At 38.9% G+C, this 18,970-nt stretch overlaps 1 protein-coding gene across 3 annotated transcripts in view; it reads left to right on the top strand.

The window, feature by feature from the left end:
- LOC146388176 (MAGUK p55 subfamily member 3-like) overlaps positions 1-12,696 on the top strand; it is a 35,948-nt gene extending 23,252 nt beyond the window's left edge. The window contains exons 7-20 of one of the 3 annotated variants that reach the window (XM_084925300.1): positions 1-23; positions 986-1,071; positions 1,254-1,328; positions 1,768-1,964; positions 2,706-2,770; positions 3,599-3,619; positions 4,481-4,522; positions 7,147-7,212; positions 7,876-8,031; positions 8,151-8,231; positions 8,316-8,409; positions 8,493-8,601; positions 8,830-8,958; positions 9,293-12,696. The exon at positions 1-23 is cut by the window's left edge and continues 59 nt beyond it. In XM_084925300.1, the coding sequence (XP_084781426.1) occupies positions 1-23; positions 986-1,071; positions 1,254-1,328; positions 1,768-1,964; positions 2,706-2,770; positions 3,599-3,619; positions 4,481-4,522; positions 7,147-7,212; positions 7,876-8,031; positions 8,151-8,231; positions 8,316-8,409; positions 8,493-8,601; positions 8,830-8,958; positions 9,293-9,472 (1,324 nt within the window). In that variant the 3' untranslated portion in view covers positions 9,473-12,696. The remainder of the gene's footprint in view (positions 24-985; positions 1,072-1,253; positions 1,329-1,767; positions 1,965-2,705; positions 2,771-3,598; positions 3,620-4,480; positions 4,523-7,146; positions 7,213-7,875; positions 8,032-8,150; positions 8,232-8,315; positions 8,410-8,492; positions 8,602-8,829; positions 8,959-9,292) is intronic. The other 2 variants (XM_084925301.1, XM_084925302.1) reach the window with 2 other exon arrangements.
- The last annotated feature ends 6,274 nt before the right edge of the window (positions 12,697-18,970 follow it).

The following is an 18,970-nucleotide window of genomic DNA, read 5'->3' as shown; positions in this document are numbered from 1 at the left end:
GGGAGGTGCAGCTGATCGAAGTGGTAAAATGCTGTTCATTTTCTAAAAGCTTGTATATCTTATAACTACTATAACATTATCTGTGGTACCAGCCTATGAACAAGAGGATGTTATATGATTATCAGGGGAGAAACTAAGAGCATTTTTTAAAGGTTCTCTATTTTTATTTTCAAATAAAGATCTATAACGTTATATATTTAATCAACAATCAATTCACAAGAAGTAGAATTACTTTTATAAATGATGTCAGTATCTGTCTTTATAAAACCAACAATTGAGTAAAAGTGTACTCTTTGCTGCGTTTCTGTTGTTTTTAATAGTCAGAAAAGGGGAAACTGTCATGAAGAAAAACAGGCCCAGCATGAAACTAAGCTGCTGTTGCAGTAATGTAGCGTAGCCTTGAGCCAGCATGATGCCTAAAGAGCCTCCTGATTTTTACAGTGGTGTGGCTTCATTTTTCTTCTTGCAACCAGCGAGAAGGAGATAAATAATTTCATTAAAATAAGCCAAGAAAACTTGATGTTCTAATGAACCCTCTGGTAGAAAGATTGCATCAGGACAAAAAATTCAGCACAGTTGTTGGAAAAGCAAAAACCTCTTCATTAGTAAGTCATCGTGTACAACGTGAAGTGGTTACACCAGTAAAATATAAACTACAGAATGAAAGTAAGCAGTGAGTAATCTTTTTTTCTCGCTGTCAAGTGATGAAAAAATGCTCATCAGTATAATATCGTGTACTCTGTGCTTCTATCCTGAGGGAGAAATATATCGACCTCCCTTCTCTCGTGCTCTTTGGTCGCATTGTTGTGGCTGCAGATAAACAGATCGCAGCCGAGGACAGAAGCTGCTCGTATCTGAGGATCTAACAACAGCACTGATCTTAAGATACAAATGCTAAATCCCAAAGACCCGGGAAGCACACTGAAGTCTCTTTGAACATCATTGATGTTTCTGCCAGCTCATCCAGCGTGTACGCTCTTCACAGGTTTGGTGCATGTAGGAGATGAGCTGAGGGAGGTGAACGGGGTCTCTGTGATCCACAAGAGGCCTGATGAGATCAGTCAGTTGTTGGTAAGATGGACAGAAGGACATGTGAATGTTGGAATAACTCCACTAAAAAAACAAATGTCTTTTATCCATTAAAAATAAAGTTCACTGCAAGTTGACAGTTAAGCGCATTATATTTCAGTGTTTGTCTTTAATGTAAGGATGCAGTCATAATCTTCCCGTGCTCTTGTTTATTTGTGATCCAGTCCCAGTCCCAGGGCTCCATCACTCTAAAGATAATCCCCGCTATTAAAGAGGAGGACCGGCTGAAGGAGAGCAAGGTGAGATAAAGTATGATGGATGGATGGGTTTCCTCTGAGCTGCACTCATTCAGAGTGTGCAAGGGAGAGAAAAAACAAAAAACGAAACACCTTTTATTGCGCTACGATTTACATAATATTCAGTCTTTGTGTGAACTGCTGAAAGTCCAAATCTAAGGAGATTTCAAATGTGGTTTTTGGCATTTAAGCAACGACAGTGACTGTTTACACTGAATAAAACATGAAAGATGGTAACCCTGTGGTAACCCCATTTAATTTCAGTTAATAATATTTATATTATTTTTAAATAAGATAATCAGAATATAAATATAATTGTGGCACACTGTGTTTTACAATCACCTTCTCACTTTGCCCTGTGTTTTACATCCAGGACACTCTGCTCAGATAACTCTAAACCCTAAAATATGGTGTTTCCACCACTTTGTGCATTTGACTCCAGGTGTACATGAGAGCCTTGTTTGACTACATCCCCTTGGAAGACAAGGCCACACCCTGCCAGGAGGCGGGACTTCCATTTAAACGAGGAGACATCATTCAGGTTGTGACGCAGGATGACCCCACTTGGTGGCAGGCCAAGCGCGTGGGAGACAGCAACCTGCGTGCTGGACTCATCCCATCCAAACAGTTTCAGGAGAGGTGAGAACGCTTAGAAGAAGGTCTTGTCTTCACAATTAAAATGAGCCTGATGTCACAGAAGCTGAACGGTTCACCCATACACCACGGATATTTATTTTACCCAGACAATAATCTTTTAAATCCACATTCACGTGTTCCACTTTAAAGGGTCAACTGTGATTAGATGGAGCATCAGGTGATTGTGGAATAAATTTAGTTGAAGCTCTGACTTGAACAGGCATGTGCTGAAACTCTAAGTGTCAAAATTGCTGTTAAGATGATCTCAGCTGATCTCCAGCCAAACACCGCAGCATCTGGTGGATTAATAACCATAGCTTAAACACCGAGAGAGATATGGTTCAGAACTACCTAAAATTGATTTTTTTCATGTTTGGGACAAACAGATTAGGGTAAAACTGGATTACATTGATTGTCACTGAACAAAAGTGGCATGAGCTCAGGTCTGCTCATCAGGGATGGATTACTGAATAGGCCCAGATGTCTTTTTGTAGTGATTGTTGCCATTTCTTGCTGGAAAGTCCAATCTCTTCAGCAACACAAAATAAGCACAAAAAATGTGCAAACAGCTGTCTTATTTGTCTCTGCCCTCATAATAAAGCCATCCATCCATCCATGTGTTGTATATTCCTCTGCCTTTTCAGATTCATGTCTTTTAGTCCTGACAGTCCCTCCTTACTTTTTGCTTACTCTCTTTCTGCCTTTATCGTCTCTGGTTCTTTGTTCCGCTGCACACTTCCCCAGGCGACTGGCCTACAGGATGAAAATGGGCACACTCCCGAATCCAAAATCCCCTAAAAAGTCTCTCTGTAAGTTTCTGCTTCCTAGGATTTCAGTGCATCTTTTTATAATTACAATTTATGACTGACACTATCTCTCACTATCAGCTTTCCATTCTCTACTGTGATTATATTTTTTCACTGGCTTTCATTTTTCTAACCTTTTTTTGGTTATTAATTAGAACTCTCACAGCATTAGTATCAACTGTACATTCCCTAAATGCTGCAGTGTAGACAGGTTTTGAAAAAAAGATTAGAGTTGGAGGGGAAGAAAGACACTGGGAGGGATCACACATATGAATTAATCTCTTTCATGTTTAGTCCATCTGGCCAGTAACCAGGCTGCAAGTTCAGCTTAACTCAGACTCTGTAACAACAGTCGTCCGGTGGGAAACAAAGCCCTGTTAATATGCTGCGCTTCTCACTTTTCCAGTTGATACTATAGTGGGTTCATGTAAACAGCCAGGTGAGTGGATGATGTGAGCGGTGGCTCTTCGTGGCACATAAGCTGCAGGCGATCCGATTAGGCGGGAGCTGCGTGGAGACAACAAGAGCTTAGCAATATGGCAACTAGCCCTGCTATGCTGCACAGCAGCAAACCTGCGAGGTCTCTTCTGTCTCAGCCTCCATCCACACTCCCCCAGCTCTCTTTATTAATTCCACCCAATCCCAGCAGGGGCTTTAACATGCGGGTCCCCCTCCTCGTCTCAGAGTGACGTCAGTTTAAGGCCAATCTCCTAAATTTAGACTAGCTTTCCTCTGTAACAAATTTCCAACGTTCCTAGAGATTATCAGCACAATATCATTTATACTTTAACCGTGCTTAACATGTTACTCTGCCCTTCACTGCTGCATCAGATGATCCAGGATGTGATAAAGGTTGGTATATGTGCAGCCACAAACACAGCAAAACAACCAAACACAAACTACAGAGTAATATTGCAGTTTGTGTGCATATTCATGTGTGTGTGTGTGTAAAGCTTGCATGTGTGCTACTGGGGTGTGCATTTGGGATTTCTACAGCTTCCAGCTTATTTCCTTCCCTCCTACCATTAGTTACCCGACCAGAATAGAGATTCTTTGTGTGGCTAGTTTGAGTGTGTACGTGAGTGTGTGTGTTTCTTTTGTATCAGGTAAGGTGCAGACAGAACAGCATCCGTGGAGACTTTCGTCTAGCAGAGATTGTTAAATAGAACAATACCTCCACCCCTCTCTTGCATCAACCTCACCTCTTATTATCTGTCTTTTGTTTTTCCATATTTGTCTTTACATGAATGTTTCCTGTTCCCCTTTAGTCTATTAAAGAAGCGTAGAAAGCACACATTTTGCTTAGGAATTACAGATGGGTTTGTATAGGCAGTTTGTACACAAGCTGCACATCTTTGGGGACACAGAGCTTGTTTGCGTGTGTGTACAGAGAGATCTGTCTCATAGCTGACTCACATACAGATGTAGAGCCATCTCTCTTCTCTCCCTTCTACTTAAATCTCTTTATCAAGCCTTTGTTTAGTGGCTGTTGCCTCTAACAGCACATCTTCATCATCTCTTGGCTGCCCTTCCACTCTCTCCTCCTGCTGTCTGCCTGCCTGCCTGTTGCCCGTTGGGCCCTGCTTCCCCTCTACAGCTACCATGGCCCGCCCACCCCTTTCTTAAACTCTTCCACATCCCTTATTCCTCAACTCTTCCAGGTCTCTTACCCTGTGCTTACCCCCCCTCTTTTCCCTGCTTGCCTCCCTACAGAGGACTGTGACTGTGAGGGCTATTTCAATGGACAGTACATAGGTGAGAGTGTGCACATCTTTCTCCACCTCCTTCTCCCTATCTGCTCTGTGCCTGCTGCAGCCTGGCTGTGTGCTGGTTCCCTGGGTGCTTTGGGCTGGGGGCCAAAATAACTGCTTGGAAGGTTGTCTCTTCGGGGGCCACGGTTGAGGGATAAGAGCAAGGGTGAAGGTTTTGAAGGTTCAAAAAAGATGGTTTTCACAGCAGTCCGAGAAATTAGATGAGGGTCAGGGATTCATTTCTGATAGCTGAAGAGACGGTAGATATGCATGTGAGTGAAACACTTAACTGCTACAGTGTAAAATGAGGAAGGGCAAAGGAAAGTGTAGGAAGTACCGTCTCACACTCACAGCAGGTGTTAGTAACAGAGTTGCCTCTTTGAAGACTCCACTGAATAATTAGTTAGGAGAGAGTTTAGGGATGCATCACTGTGTCAGCTCCTGTGGTGCAGACTGTACAGTTCTACATTATGCAAAACAAGTTATTATTTTGTTAGAAATTTCCTGAAGGAAAAAAAGAGCTACTTGGTGCTGTTTAAAGCACAACTTTCGATTTCAAGCTACTGTGTTTCCACAGCATCTCTTTCAATGTCATGGAAGGACAATTTGAAAAATCCACATTCAGGTGGGGGATTTTTTTGCACATTGTTAATTGGACGTTTATCCATACAATCACTGGTCACTTTGTTAGTGCTATTGCTGGGTTGGACCCCTTTGGCCTTAATTCTTCAGGGCAATAAAAATGAACAAGGAGCTGCAAACATACCAGCAATATTGGTCCATATTAACATGATGGCATCACATCATTGTTGTTCCAGATTTGTTGGCTGCATCTCCATGATGTGAGTCTCTCATTCCATCACATTTTTAAAAAAGTGCTCTAATGGCTCTGGAACTGGGAACAGTGGAGGCCAGGTCAAGAATCCAGTTTTAGATTATTTCAGCTTTTTGACATGATATGTTTTGCTGCTGGAAGCAGCCAAAAGATGTGTACACTGTGCGGATAGACGGAGGATATGGTGTTTAAATGATGCTCATTTGGTACTAAATTAGATTTGGGATCCCCTACACCCTTACATTACCACCATCCTCCTTATTTAAGGCTGGATGGCTCCATGGTTTCATGTTTATGCCAAATTATGACCTTAGCATCCTAATGTCAGATGCCAGTTTTACTAAGCCCATGTCACTTCCAGCTTCACCTTCCTGGTCTTAGCTAACAGAAGTGGCACCCAGTGTGGTCTTCTGCTGCTGCAGTCCATCTACTTCAAGGCTCAAAGTGCTGTGCATTCAGATATGCTCTTCTGCATACCTTTGATTATAACGAGTGGTTATTTGAGCTAATGTTGCTTTTCTATTAGCACAAACTAGTCTGACAATTCTTCTTTAACGTCTTGCATCAACAAGACATTTTGTCCCAGACAACTGCAGCTCACTTGATATTTTCTCTCTGTAAACTCAGGAGATGGTTGTGTGAGAAAATCCCAATAGATCAGCTCTTTCTGGTATACTCAGACCACCTTTAATCCCCGTTCTGGTGCTCGGTTTGAACTTCAGCAGGTCGTCTTGAGCACGTCAACGTGCCAAAATGTATTGACCAATTAGATATTTGGTTTAACGACCAGCTGAAGTAGATTACCTAACAAAGTGGCCGGTGAGTGTTTTTTGCAAATGTAACAGAGACATAACATGAAAAAAAAGTAGTGCAAAAAATAATTGTGTAACTTTTATTTTTTACTATATCTTTACCTCAGTAGGACTTAAATTCAACAAATGTGCTGGTGTTATTCTTGCCTTTATTATTACTTTTATCATTATTATTATTATTATTCACTAAATACTGAAACTGTTAGAGAATTTTTTTTTTACTTGATATAAGTATAAATGAACTCCTAGCATACTGAGCTGGCTAATGTGTATATAGTTCAATAATATGTTATGTTTGAATTTTCATTTTACTCTCCTCCTTAAAAGTACAAACCTATAAAATAATCTAATAGCTAAGGACACAGTAATTTATAAAATGTTGCTTACTGTATTTAAATGGACAACTAGGCCAAAGGTATGTTGCGATAAGCAAGTTTACTAACGTTACGCTTTGGAAGAGGGCAAAAAATGAGTCCCCAATTTTCTTCCTGTGCTCTTTAGCCTTCCGCTGACCTTCACTCCCTCACCCTTCTTTAACCCAGCCTGACCCCTCATCTGCTCCCCCATCCTGTGAGCTGCTGTAATAAGTGTGACAACAAGGAGCGATCTAAACACAGCCCTTTCTCACTGTAATACAAAATACTTCAGTAAACAGTATTTGTGCTTCCCGTTAACCTGCTTGGAGCTGTTAAACCCTTCCCATTCTCATCCCTCCCCCCACCGCCTTCACCTTGCAGTGTTTGGATCCCCTTAAACCTGCCCCTCCCTCCTGCCCTGCATCTAACTAACTGTCCCTGCTGCTCTGGTTGGTGCACTGCTTACCCCTACCCTCAGAATCAACCCCTTCCCCCATCCTCTCTCCACCCACGAGGGCCCTGCTGCGTTGGACGCATTGCACACTCAACCAGGCACGTTTGTTGCTTGTTCACCCTGTGTGGAGGTGTGAGGCTGGGTTGTGTGATGCTCTAACGCCAGTTATAGTCTCTCCTAAGTGTAAAGCAGTGGCGCCCTCCTGTGGCCAGGTGTTTTCCTGGGAATTTTATTCAGGTACAGTGCCCGGCTCATTCCTGCAGGTACACATCACTGACAGGGGAGGATACAGACAGTCCTGATCATGGGAGATCCAGTCTTTTCCTTTTAACGTGGCGTCTCCCAGGGCCAGGTTGTCCTGTCTGTCCTGCCTCAGCACTGTAGCCTTGTTGAAAGCAGCATGCTTTTTCTTAATACATAAAAGCAAAATGGTATTTACATTGGGTCACTAAAATCAGTTTTTAAATGCAAAAATTATCAAAATATGTAATATAACAGACTTTCACCTAATATATTTACTGTCAGCTGCATGTGATTTTTAGTTTAGTTGAATTTTTAGTTTAAGCATGACATCCAATTGGCTTCTACTTACAGTATATCTCACACTATCAAATATTATAATTGATATATTAAATATATTTGATATATAATATATATATAATATTATATATCAAATATTTAACTATTTGCACTTTCAATAGGATAGATCTATATTCATTCATGTGCACTCTTTACAAAGGTTTTTAATGCATGATCTGTGGGTTGGTCTTTAATTTATCCAAAAGGTGTTTGTCCACAACTTTATCAAACTGCTGTGCACTAGTAAATGTTGTCGTACATCTGACCAAAGACCTCTTGTTTTCTGTTTCTTCTTCCTTCCCATCTGTGACGTCACTGTAGCTGGTTTGCGGAGGAGTTTCCGCCTGAGTCGTAAAGACAGGCAGGGATCATCAGGAGAGGGTTCTGATCCTGGAGAACCAGAGTTCCTGACCTATGAGGAGGTGACCCGCTATCAGCAGAGGCCAAATGAAAGGCCCCGCTTGGTGGTTCTGATTGGTAAGACTGAAAAGCACAAAAGGACTCCTGTGATGATGGCGACATCTAGTGGATTACAACTTGTGTTACAACATGCTGTCCTTTTGTTCACATGTATATTCACCATTTGTTTCCGAAAGGTTCTCTTGGAGCAAGAATTAATGAACTCAAACAGAGGGTGATTGCTGAAAACCCACATCGTTATGCAGTAGCTGTACCGCGTGAGTCACTCCACAGTTTACACTTGCCTAAATGAATCGCCAAAACTCTAGAAATATCACTAAAGTACTCCTGTGTTCCCACAGATACAACCAGACCCAAGAAGCCGCATGAGAAGGATGGTGTAGAGTACCACTTTGTCACCAAACAGCAGTTTGATGCAGATGTTTTGAACAACAAGTATGTTTCCGTTGAATCCATGTTGAGTCGTGCAAGTTTGGTTTATTGTGTCTTTAAGAAAAGGTTTAATTCTTGCTGCACAGGTTCATAGAGCACGGTGAATACAAGGAGAACCAATACGGCACCAGTATTGAGGCTATCCGCTCTGTGCAGGCCAAGAATAAGATGTGTATAGTAGATGTGCAGCCTGAGGTAAGGGTCACATTACAGAGAACATCCTGTTTAATGTTCATCCAAAGAATCCACTGTCATAACATGTCACAATGAGTTACTTAGTCTGCAGGCAGCAGCACTTTACTGAGTACCTGCAGGGGCAGGCAGTCATGTCAGGCCTGCTCACCAAGCTGTTGACTTTGCTTCTTCCCAGCTCCTTCCTGACCTCTGTTTTCTCTGTTTGATGTAAACCTTCCACTACTCCAGGCTCTGAAGAGGCTCCGGACATCGGAGTTCAAGCCTTATGTGATATTCGTCAAGCCTCGTGTTCCTGAGAGCAGACGTCGTCGCAGTGCAGCCACCTCACCAGGAGGGGGCGAGCATGGCCGCATTACAGTGAGCCATGTTTCTCTAAGCAGTAACAGACGTCCTGTTAAAAGTTTTTTTTTTAAATGTAGTTGGGCCTATCATGCATTCTTTTGCTTAATAGAGCAAAAGTATTGCACATTTTTTATCAACTCACAAGCTTTGTAAATACGCAGCAATCTCATTATACTAATGTACTATAGAATATCACTCCTGGAGCATTAAGCCAGTGCAAAACTGATGTGACACAAAAGATAGAAAATGGTCACTAACATCAATATATATTAGCATATTTTTTCAAAGGACACTATCAATCCACAACATCCACTGTAAAGAAAATTCTTTAATTGCCTTTCTTCAACAGGATGAAGACCTCCAGGAGATGCGTCAGTCTGCCATTCAGATTGATCAGCAGTACGGACACCTAGTGGACCGTGTCCTGATCAAGGAGGACTCGGCCAGTGCTTGTGCAGAACTGCGAGGTATTTTGGAGAGGCTGGAGAGAGAGTCCTTCTGGGTGCCTCTCAGCTGGGTGCGGACCTAAGCTTACCAACGCACTCCACAAATCGTTCCAGAAGAACTTCACAGTCTGTTCACCAAACCCTGCACTGGTCCTCTCCCAGAGAGCTGATATTCTTCTCTTCTCTAAAGGCCTGCTGGCCAGCCTTGGAGTCTGCTGAACTTCCTCTACATAGTCCTCTGAATGCTACAGGGCTGGTCAGTCAGCCAAAAATCGAGGCACCAAAGGGAGAGAATGATGTCAGAGGAATACCTCAGTTTTAAAGCAGGCTGGTTAATTAGCCCAAAAGTCACAGTCTTACTTCCTCAAACAATCACTACTTTGTCTTGTCATATTTATTCAGGTTTTGATTTCAATTTATTTAGTTCAAAGACAAGGTAGTTTTAAATGGTTGGTACTGCTCTCTTTTTTTAAACAGTCCCATATTTTTTTTAACAGGTTCTCCAAAAGATTTCCACAGTTTAGACTGGCCACAACAAACAAACAAAAAAAACCCCAAAAAACTGTTCATTGTATTTCAGCTTAATAATAGATAAAAAAAAAATGTATTTGTTAAGCTTGGAAAGAGTTTATAAAGTTAGGAAAAGCAAAGTTTTCATTCATGCAGAAATAAACCTTCAGGAAAATTGGATGTTAAGCAGAAAATATAGATTTACATAGAGGCAACCTTCCAAACAGTTATTTTGGCCCCTTCAGCCTAAAGGTTTACCCTCTTACATTGAGTTATTTTTATAGCCCCTTCTACATTCACTTTTCCTTCCTCTTAAGTTGGATAAATGAAGCTTGCTGCCCACAAGGCTTCCACAGATAGAAAACAGAGGAAGCCCCGGCAGATAATTAGGTGGATCACAGCTCTACTGTATATGACCTCTTAAGATCTGGCTGTCTTAAAAAATAGTAATGATAATGATGATTTCTTAGAAAGACTGAAAACATGTTTGATTAGATGGGACGTGACTGTGCTGTGTGTCAAGAATGGTTTAAGTTGGTTTGAAATGATTACATTTTAGCAGTTATGTTTAAATGATAGAGTATGATTTATCTTGTAGTTTATTGTGAGACTGAAATACAAAAAAATTATTCCCAGCACAGGTGACAATTACAAAGAGACATCCAAGTTAATAACAGGTGGCAGAAACGAATGAATGTTTATCTTTGACAAATGACTCTTTGATGCCTGGCACTTCATAATTAAACTGCAGTTTTAATAAAAGTGATGAATACTGATATCAGCTAATATACTTTTTCATCTTGAACAAAATGTGGAGTTTCTCATTAACTGCAGCTGTTCTGGTAATTTATAGCAAACTAGTTACTTTGTTGAAAATATGGGACTCGTTTAAAAAAAAGCATAGCCCAAATGTTTTACTCCTCAAACTATTGCACTTCTAGCTGAGTGTGTCAGGTTTGGTCTCCCACTCAGAGGATTGCTCAGTCAGTCAGTTTATTGTGACTCCTGTTGGAGTACCTTTTGGTAGCATGTTTCTTAATTTCAAAGCTTTATTCAACTCAATGCCAATTGCAGAATGCTTCCTGTTTATTCCTACTGCTCATGCATCATGTAAAGTATAATCACACAGTGACCAGAACAAAATAAATACACGCAAAGTTAAGTGACTATCATTTGACACTAATGCATTCTTTTCACGCAAACAAAAACAAAACAAAATAATCAAACGGAATGTGAAAAAAGTATTTTCTACAAGAGTTTGTTTTTAAGAAATGCATGAAAAAAACTGATCATTTAACCGCAGTTGTAAATACTGTAAAAGTTACTCCTCTCGTGCCAACGAAAGATCTCGTAGCACTTCAATGCAACCTGTTTACCTTGGATCCCTGGGAACCCACATGAGTTTGTGTGTAAAATGATGTTGTGCACAAAGTCTGTGTGGATGGATGTCAGAGTGTGTTTACATGCACCAATCTGTGATGCTCCTTTACATGCAGAAATGGATTTTGTAGAGTTTTCTTGCAGATATCTGTATTTTTGACTGCAGAAGTGATGAGTACTTATTTGTTTTTTCATTACTGTTGTAATGTTGCGCTGAAAGACACTGTGTCTGGAAAATCTGAATTAGAACTGAACCAGTTTTTTTATTGAGTCAGAAAATAAGCAGGCTAGCCATCATTTCACCTTCTTTACTATGATGTCATTTTCTACTTCCTCTGCTTCAAGTCATACAAATCTGAATTTGACATTTCACATATCAATATTTTATATATCATACTTTGAGCTCTTCCAATATAAAGACCTATATAAAGTCTAAAATGGATTTAATCCGAACGTCAATGAAAGAAAAGGGTCAAGTTATTATTTTAATTACCAGCACTCATAATTTCTCAGCTGTATTTTAACATTTCCCTCCACTGGTTGTGAAAACATCTAGCCCAGTTTTTAATAGGCAAAACCAAAATTCAATTACTAAGTCTTCCAAAGTAAATTCTCTTATAAAATTACCTCAGCTTATGATGATTTCTGGTAAAACACAAGGCAACTTTGTAAAAGAAATACTTCAGTAAGCTAACTAAGAGGACCCAGAACCACAGACTGTACATAAAAGATAGACGTAGCCACTGACAGGCAAAGGGATGGATTTGACTGAGAGCACTAAAGCTTAAATTACATCATGCTTCGTCTTTTTTAATTCAAATGTGACCCTAATTTACAAAAATGAAATGTTAATGAAAATCTGAAACTAACGACTGAGAGTATTAAGTAATATGAAAACTGTTACAAGCTATTAAATAAAAAGGAACGGGGCAGTTTTATTTGAACTCTATTGTGCCCCCTCCTTACCATTAGAAAACATTCAGGCTCTTTCTCATTGACTCTATACACGAAACAATTTTCACTTAGAAGGAGAACCAGTGTACAGAAGGGGAATAACACCCAAAAGCTGTTTGTATCATTCTAAGACAGGCCTGAAAAATATCAACCTGTCCTTAAATGACACAAAATCAGAAAACCAATCAGACACTCAGACTGTGTCTCACTGGCGATTACAAAAAGAAATGACTGGTTGGAGAAAATTTCAGATAAACCGTCACTACTAGACTGGGATTTGATTGAATGTAAGTGTCTGTATGTGTGGTAAAAAACTAAGCAGCTTCCAGAACCCTTCTGTCTTTTTTTATGCAATGAAATAATGTTTTTGATTGTTTTATGTGCTATATGAACCAAGAAACCTAGAATGTTGAGTTTGTATCCTGACATGTACAAAGTGCCATAATAAAGCTAGCTGATTCAAGCTTTCAGTGTTTATTTAAATACAGTTTGGTGGGTTTTGCTTTTAGTGCTACAGCTTGCACTGACATTTTTAATGTCAAAATGTTGAATGTGTGCGTTTACCTGTCACTCACTCTCTTTAGTGCCAGTGCAATCTACAACACTGCCAGGAGTCCTGCCTTTGGTCCCAAAGGCTCTCAACACATCGCATTTGTATTCTATCAGCACTGTTTCTCCGGTGTTCTGATAAGAGGAGAGATTACTGTCACGGTGATAAATAAGTTGAAAACAAGCTAAGGTCCTGGAAAGGAATTTAAATGCAGTTCACCAGAGCCTGAGCACCATCATTTTCATTCCTATGATGTGGCAGTGGAACTAAGGAACCAGAGATGTGCGAGGTCATCAGAGCTAATGAAGCAGTTGAGCATAATGTTGATTAGAAAATCAGATACTTATTACAATGATAACAGTTTCTATTTATGTGACGAAAACTGGAATTTTAAACACAGTATCCTCATTTCCGTCAGCAGTTGCACACTTCATTTGAATGACCAGCCATTTATTATAATTTAAAAACTGTCCTTGTGGGCCAGTGGAGAACGTCACCGCCTATCAACAATAACAATAAAGATATCACAAAAAAATACAATGTTAACTTCAAGCTGCACTAATCATTTTCTCTAATAAGGGCTATCACAAAATCACTTTTAGTATCTAAATGAGAGTTACAGTTTTCGATGAGCCTGTGTGGGAAAATCCCAGCAGATCAGCAGTTTCCTTTTCTTGTGTACATACCTAAATGCATTTAATTTCTGCTATCTCAATGGTTCTTAAAGTGTGGTACGCTTACCACTGGTGGTACCTGGCCTCCCTCTAGTTGTATGCGGGAAATCTGCCCCCATTATTTTAAGATTAAATAATATATCATGTTCTGATTAAGGGATTTCTGAAAAATTAAAACGTACAGCTCTGCTATCACTTCTGACATAAATGAAGACAGAAAACTAAACAGCAGTGATGTTTTAGGGTTACTGAAGTTGGGCTAGCTGGTATATAATGATGTGCAATGTGGTGGCTAGCTACCAGTGATGGGAATAACAGCGTTACAAGTAACGGCGTTACTTTTTTCAGTAACGAGTAATCTAACTAATTACTATTCCTATAGTTACAACGCCGTTACAGTTACTAACAAGAAAATACGGTCCGTTACTATTTTTCAACAAACAGACGGTTGAAGCTGTGTTCAGCTCACTGCATCTTATATCAGTTGCACGGAAGTAGCTGTAAGTAATCTGGACGCTACAGCTTTAAGCAGCTGCGCGCTCCCGCGGACGGTAATCACGATCACTTTCTAGCACAACACCTGGAGCTAAGGGGACAAAACAATCGAGTGCTGCTGTTTGACTGAGGAAGAATAAAGTAGGCGTGGTAAGCCAATCACATGACCACTTAAAGACAAAGCAATAAGGTGATATATACCAGTTTTTAAATTGTGTTGATAGGCCACTAAAACCACAGTCATGATAGACAATATATACGTGGCGTTTTTTCCTCAGTAGTTTCATCACGTTTACTGTCTGACAGCGCAGCAAGCACTCTCTGCTTATGAGCACCCCCCCCCCCCCAAAAAAAAAAACCAGAGGACGTTTTAGGAGTGGCACAAATAATTTGTGTGGCATCTTATTGAATGCAGAACAGCTGATTGTTCTGCAAATAGTTTGAAATGGTTATTTTAAAAAAAGGTAAAAGGCAAATGGATGCAAATAACTTGTTGTTTGCAAAACTTGTGCATAGGATTTTAAAATTGACAATTTATATTTGCATTTAAAGTTATGAAATATGATTCATTAAACATGTTTGTGGTGGTTGTTACAGTAAAGAATATAACTTTTTCTACTCTGATTTTATGTTTTTTGTCTGATTTTAGATCAATTGTGTTAATACAGTACGTAAAAAATGAAAACATAACTGTAAATTCAGACACGTGAGGTTGTGCTGAAAAGGATGATACCAAACAAGGCAAAGTAAATAGTTTTTAAAGGTAAACTGTGGAGGGAAAATCAAAAGTAGTTAAAAATGGCCAATTATACCCTGGACCCCAGAGGGTTAAACTTTTTTTTTAAAGTAACGCAATAGTTACTTTTCAAGTAATTAATTACTTTGAGAATATTGTAACTCAGTTACTAACTCAGTTATTTTTTTTGAAGAAGTAACTAGTAACTATAATTAATTACTTTTTCAAAGTAACTTGCCCAACACTGCTAGCTACACAGCTATGGTTAGCATAACATAAACACAGTGAATCTGAAGATGAACGCTAACTTTTTTCCACCTGATAAAAGCTAATGTGAGGGTTCCCGATGGTCAGGGACAAATGCAATTGCATGGCAGGATGCTGTAAATGGACCAAACTTCAGTCAGGAGAACAGCTGAGATAATCCATCCACAATTCGAGGTTAGTCACTGCACGGGCTGGGCTGTAGTTACATCGTAAGGTTTTAAAAACTGAGCTTTAAAACTAATAGTGGTAATAAAAACCAAGCGAGAGGCCGACAGTGATCACTGAATTTTTTTAGGGGCTTGTTCAGATTAAATGGAACAAGATACAAAGCACTAAAACATGTTAAAAATGAAACAGCCTTAATAAACACAGAGTAGTAGCAGAGAAGCAGGGTTCATACGGCATCACTTAAGACTGGATATCCCACCTGCTGTGAATGTTTTAATGCAGTGTAGTTGTTATTATTATCACTTGTCACATCTTGTTTATGACAAATAACATTCATACAAGAAATTGTCTCATGTAAACTGTATGTGGTGTTAAACAGGCCTTCAGTCATAAGGGTGTACTTCAACAGCCATATATTTTATGAGGTGGTACTCAATGTGAAAAGTTTGACAACCACTGTGCTATCTGATTAGCTGAATACATATTTCCATTAACGAGTAGCTGAAGAGGTGTGCCTAATGAAATGACCAGTGAATATGTTCCAACCATTTTTGTGCATAGGTACAAAAAATGACTGCATCACCCAGCTTGAGTCCAAGAGTAGAAGACTCCCAGTATATGCAAATAAACACAAAATACAAAATGATAATTAAAGTTAGATTTTAGACATGAAAACATGTCTCACTTATGGTGCAGGGCTTCAAAATTGCAGCGTCTTTCTGTGGAGTCTCAGACTCTTATTCCCTTATTATTACTTCTCTGCAGTGAAAAGTGGTCTTCACACTAATTCTTCATTGCAGTCCCCATTCAGTTTCTGTAATTGAAAAAAGATAGGAAACCCATTATTGTGCCTGTGAAGAGCGGCTTTTTGGGAAGTTTTGCAATAGTGCATTAACCACTCTCACTCTGTCTCCTATGCAATTACCGCTGTGAGCATCCTGTGACTCCTGAGACTGCTGCTGGCAGACCCAATTAAACCAGTTAACAATCATTCTAATTAGCAAAGTTGCTCTGCTGAGAAAATGGAGCTACATTAGTTGAAGGTGTGCTGCCGCTGCACTCAGATCCACATTCATTACGGACAAACAAAAGATGCTGCGTTTCAAAGGCTCAGTGGTTAATATGGAGACCATTTACTCCTGCCAAGTGAAATCTGTTTTAAAGGACGGATTACAGGAATCAGCCTCCAACCAGAAGGGCTGTTGTTTACGGTTAAAAAAGCCTAGTGTGATGTGATGCCACCAACTCCATTACAAATTGCCTAAAATTTGTTGTTTGAAGACACAGGGTTATAACTGGGATTTTATACACTGACAATACTAAAAAAGGAAGGGCAGGAATTGTATTTTTTTAAAATCTGAAATTAGGAAAATATTGAATTGAAAAGTTCATACGTATTGTCAAAGCAATCTGTAGCTGCTTTTCCTCGGGAACCATGCACACATAGGCAGGTAAACAACCATGTTGGAGCCAGAAAAACAAAGGAGAAGAAAGGTGAATAGCATATGTTGCCAAATCATATGCTATAAGATCTGGATCCTAAAATAAAACTTTCCAGTTATGACGAGCCAAGGGCTTAAAAGTCAAAACTATATAACTAGTTAACATATGTAACAATTTTTTGAAAATTATATCACAGATTTAAGTATTGAAAATTTGTTGCACTTCCATGGCGCAACCTACATTAAATTTTAAGGATTAAAGATGGAGGATATCATTATGTTAAACACAAACGGGGCAACAGGAGGTGGAATATTGGAGCTAAATAACACAAAATAAGAATTTAATGGCAATACTATATTTAAACGTTGCTGAGATGAGCAGTGGTGGGATGTAACTAACATTTAACATGTTTTAGTTTATAGTTATAAATGTATTCAATTATTTAGTGTATTGTGAGCTTAATATGATGCACTGATGTTTATAAATATAGTCTGTATGTATTTCTTTAATTAAAATATTTGTAGACCCGTGATTGAAGTGTTAAAAAACTATTCTCTACTTTTTTTCATGACATCATAGTTTCAATAAATTTGTTTTGACAGTTGTCTGGACAAGACATTTGAACACCTCAGGAATTTAGGATCCTGTGAATGTAATTATGTAATTAATTAGAAAGTTAGAGGCAGATTTAGCAGTTATGACAATGATCTGCCAGCTTATTAAAAAATTGTTCAACCTCAGACAGCAACAACATTAAAATGCCACCTTGATATTAATGCAAATGTCCATTATCTGTAATACTATACCGCTCAAACCAGAGTCTTTGAAGTTTTTTTTTTTGCAAGTGTTCGGATATGGGAAATTTTCAGTGCAAGATTGCTTCTGTATTTCTGTTTTTGCAAATACTATATTAGAGAAATTTTTATATTGGATTTTATTCTTTTAATGACTCTTGTGTGTATCTAGTCATATATATCTTGGACTTTAGAGACCTTGTTTATTTTCAGATTTATTTCCTAGGCTTGTTAGTTCAATCTTCAGTTTGTGACTGAGGATTTTATGTAATTAGCTCCCGTTTGTATTTCCATTATGCTTCCCTGTCTGTCTTGTCTCAGGGTGTCTTTTATATTTACGCGTTCCCCTGCTTCGGTCTGTCCTGTGCCAAATTAATCCTGTTCTCTTTTCTTATTTCCTGTTTTATTTTAAGTGACTTTTTCATCTAGTTTCACTTCCTGTCCTCACTGATTTCCATGATTGTCTCCAGCTGGGTTCTCCACCCGCTTTCTCTCATGTGAATAAATTGTCTCAAGCCCCCTTATTCTTGGTTGCATTGTCCCTCACAGCTGTATCATATTCTGATTTCTTGCTCCTGTCCTCCAGATGTTTTTGGACTTTTTGTACTCATAATGTGCCTGCTGAACAATGTTGAAATTTGAAGTTCCATATAACCAAGCCATGAGAAAAGGCATTTTAATTAAATTTTATTTAAAAAAGAGTGAAAAAATGAAATGTATGAGTCAGCTTTTTTAAGATTTTGGTGTTTTTAGATGGAGCCAGTCTACCCTACCCATGCTGTCTAAGAGAATATTTCCCATAAATTACAAACCATTAGGATCTTGAAATAAATAAAATAAATCCACTTGAAGCCTAATGTTTTTTTGTTTTACAATTAAATATCCAGCAAAGCTTTAGTTCACAGAGTCATGTTGGGCCAATGCAAAATGATTCAACTATAATGAAAAGATGAATTAACCTAATTATCAGATGATTGATATTCTTTGCAGAAGAGTAGTGCGTGCTTTAAGGAGGTCTTTAATATAACATTTTGCATGCTCAAGTGATTTCAAGACTCAAGACAAACCACAAAGGGCAAATGCCAAACTTGGAGAAATAGTTAAATTATAGAGAGGAACCATGCAGGGAATTGTAATCAGTCTTGTGTCATTTAACTTGATGATTAATGATGTTTTTTAGTTTTGCATTAGGTTTGTAGTCTGATGTGTGCTTGCAGTGGTACTTTTATTTAAACACTGCAAAACCTAATGAAAGTAAAAGGTGAAAGCCTTAAGCAAAGCAATGTAAGCTTTATAAATGAGTATTTTCAGGAATGATGAATATATTTTTAATGATTTTTTTTTTACATTTTCTGCGGCTAGAACTAGTCCGGGTCTTTGAAACAGCTATAATGACGGTGATATATTGTGCCATAATTGAACCTGAATTCAATTACAGTTATATGGTGTTCAGCACAAGCATTTCGGTATGAGCCAGACTGGATGTAATTCAAGTTAAGTACCCTAGTTGAAGATAAAGTGGAATTTGGAGAATAGCTCTCTCTCTCTGAACACATTTATTGGAGATGGATGAGATGACCTTCTGATAGAAAAAAAGGGTGAACTTTGCA

The sequence above is a fragment of the Perissodus microlepis genome, chromosome 4 (assembly GCF_051167445.1).
Source record: "Perissodus microlepis isolate ML-2025 ecotype Zambia chromosome 4, ASM5116744v1, whole genome shotgun sequence".
NCBI classification, from domain to species: Eukaryota; Metazoa; Chordata; class Actinopteri; order Cichliformes; family Cichlidae; genus Perissodus; species Perissodus microlepis.
The sequence above is the reverse complement of the archived record's forward strand: the minus strand, read 5'-3'. Positions and strand labels throughout refer to the sequence as shown.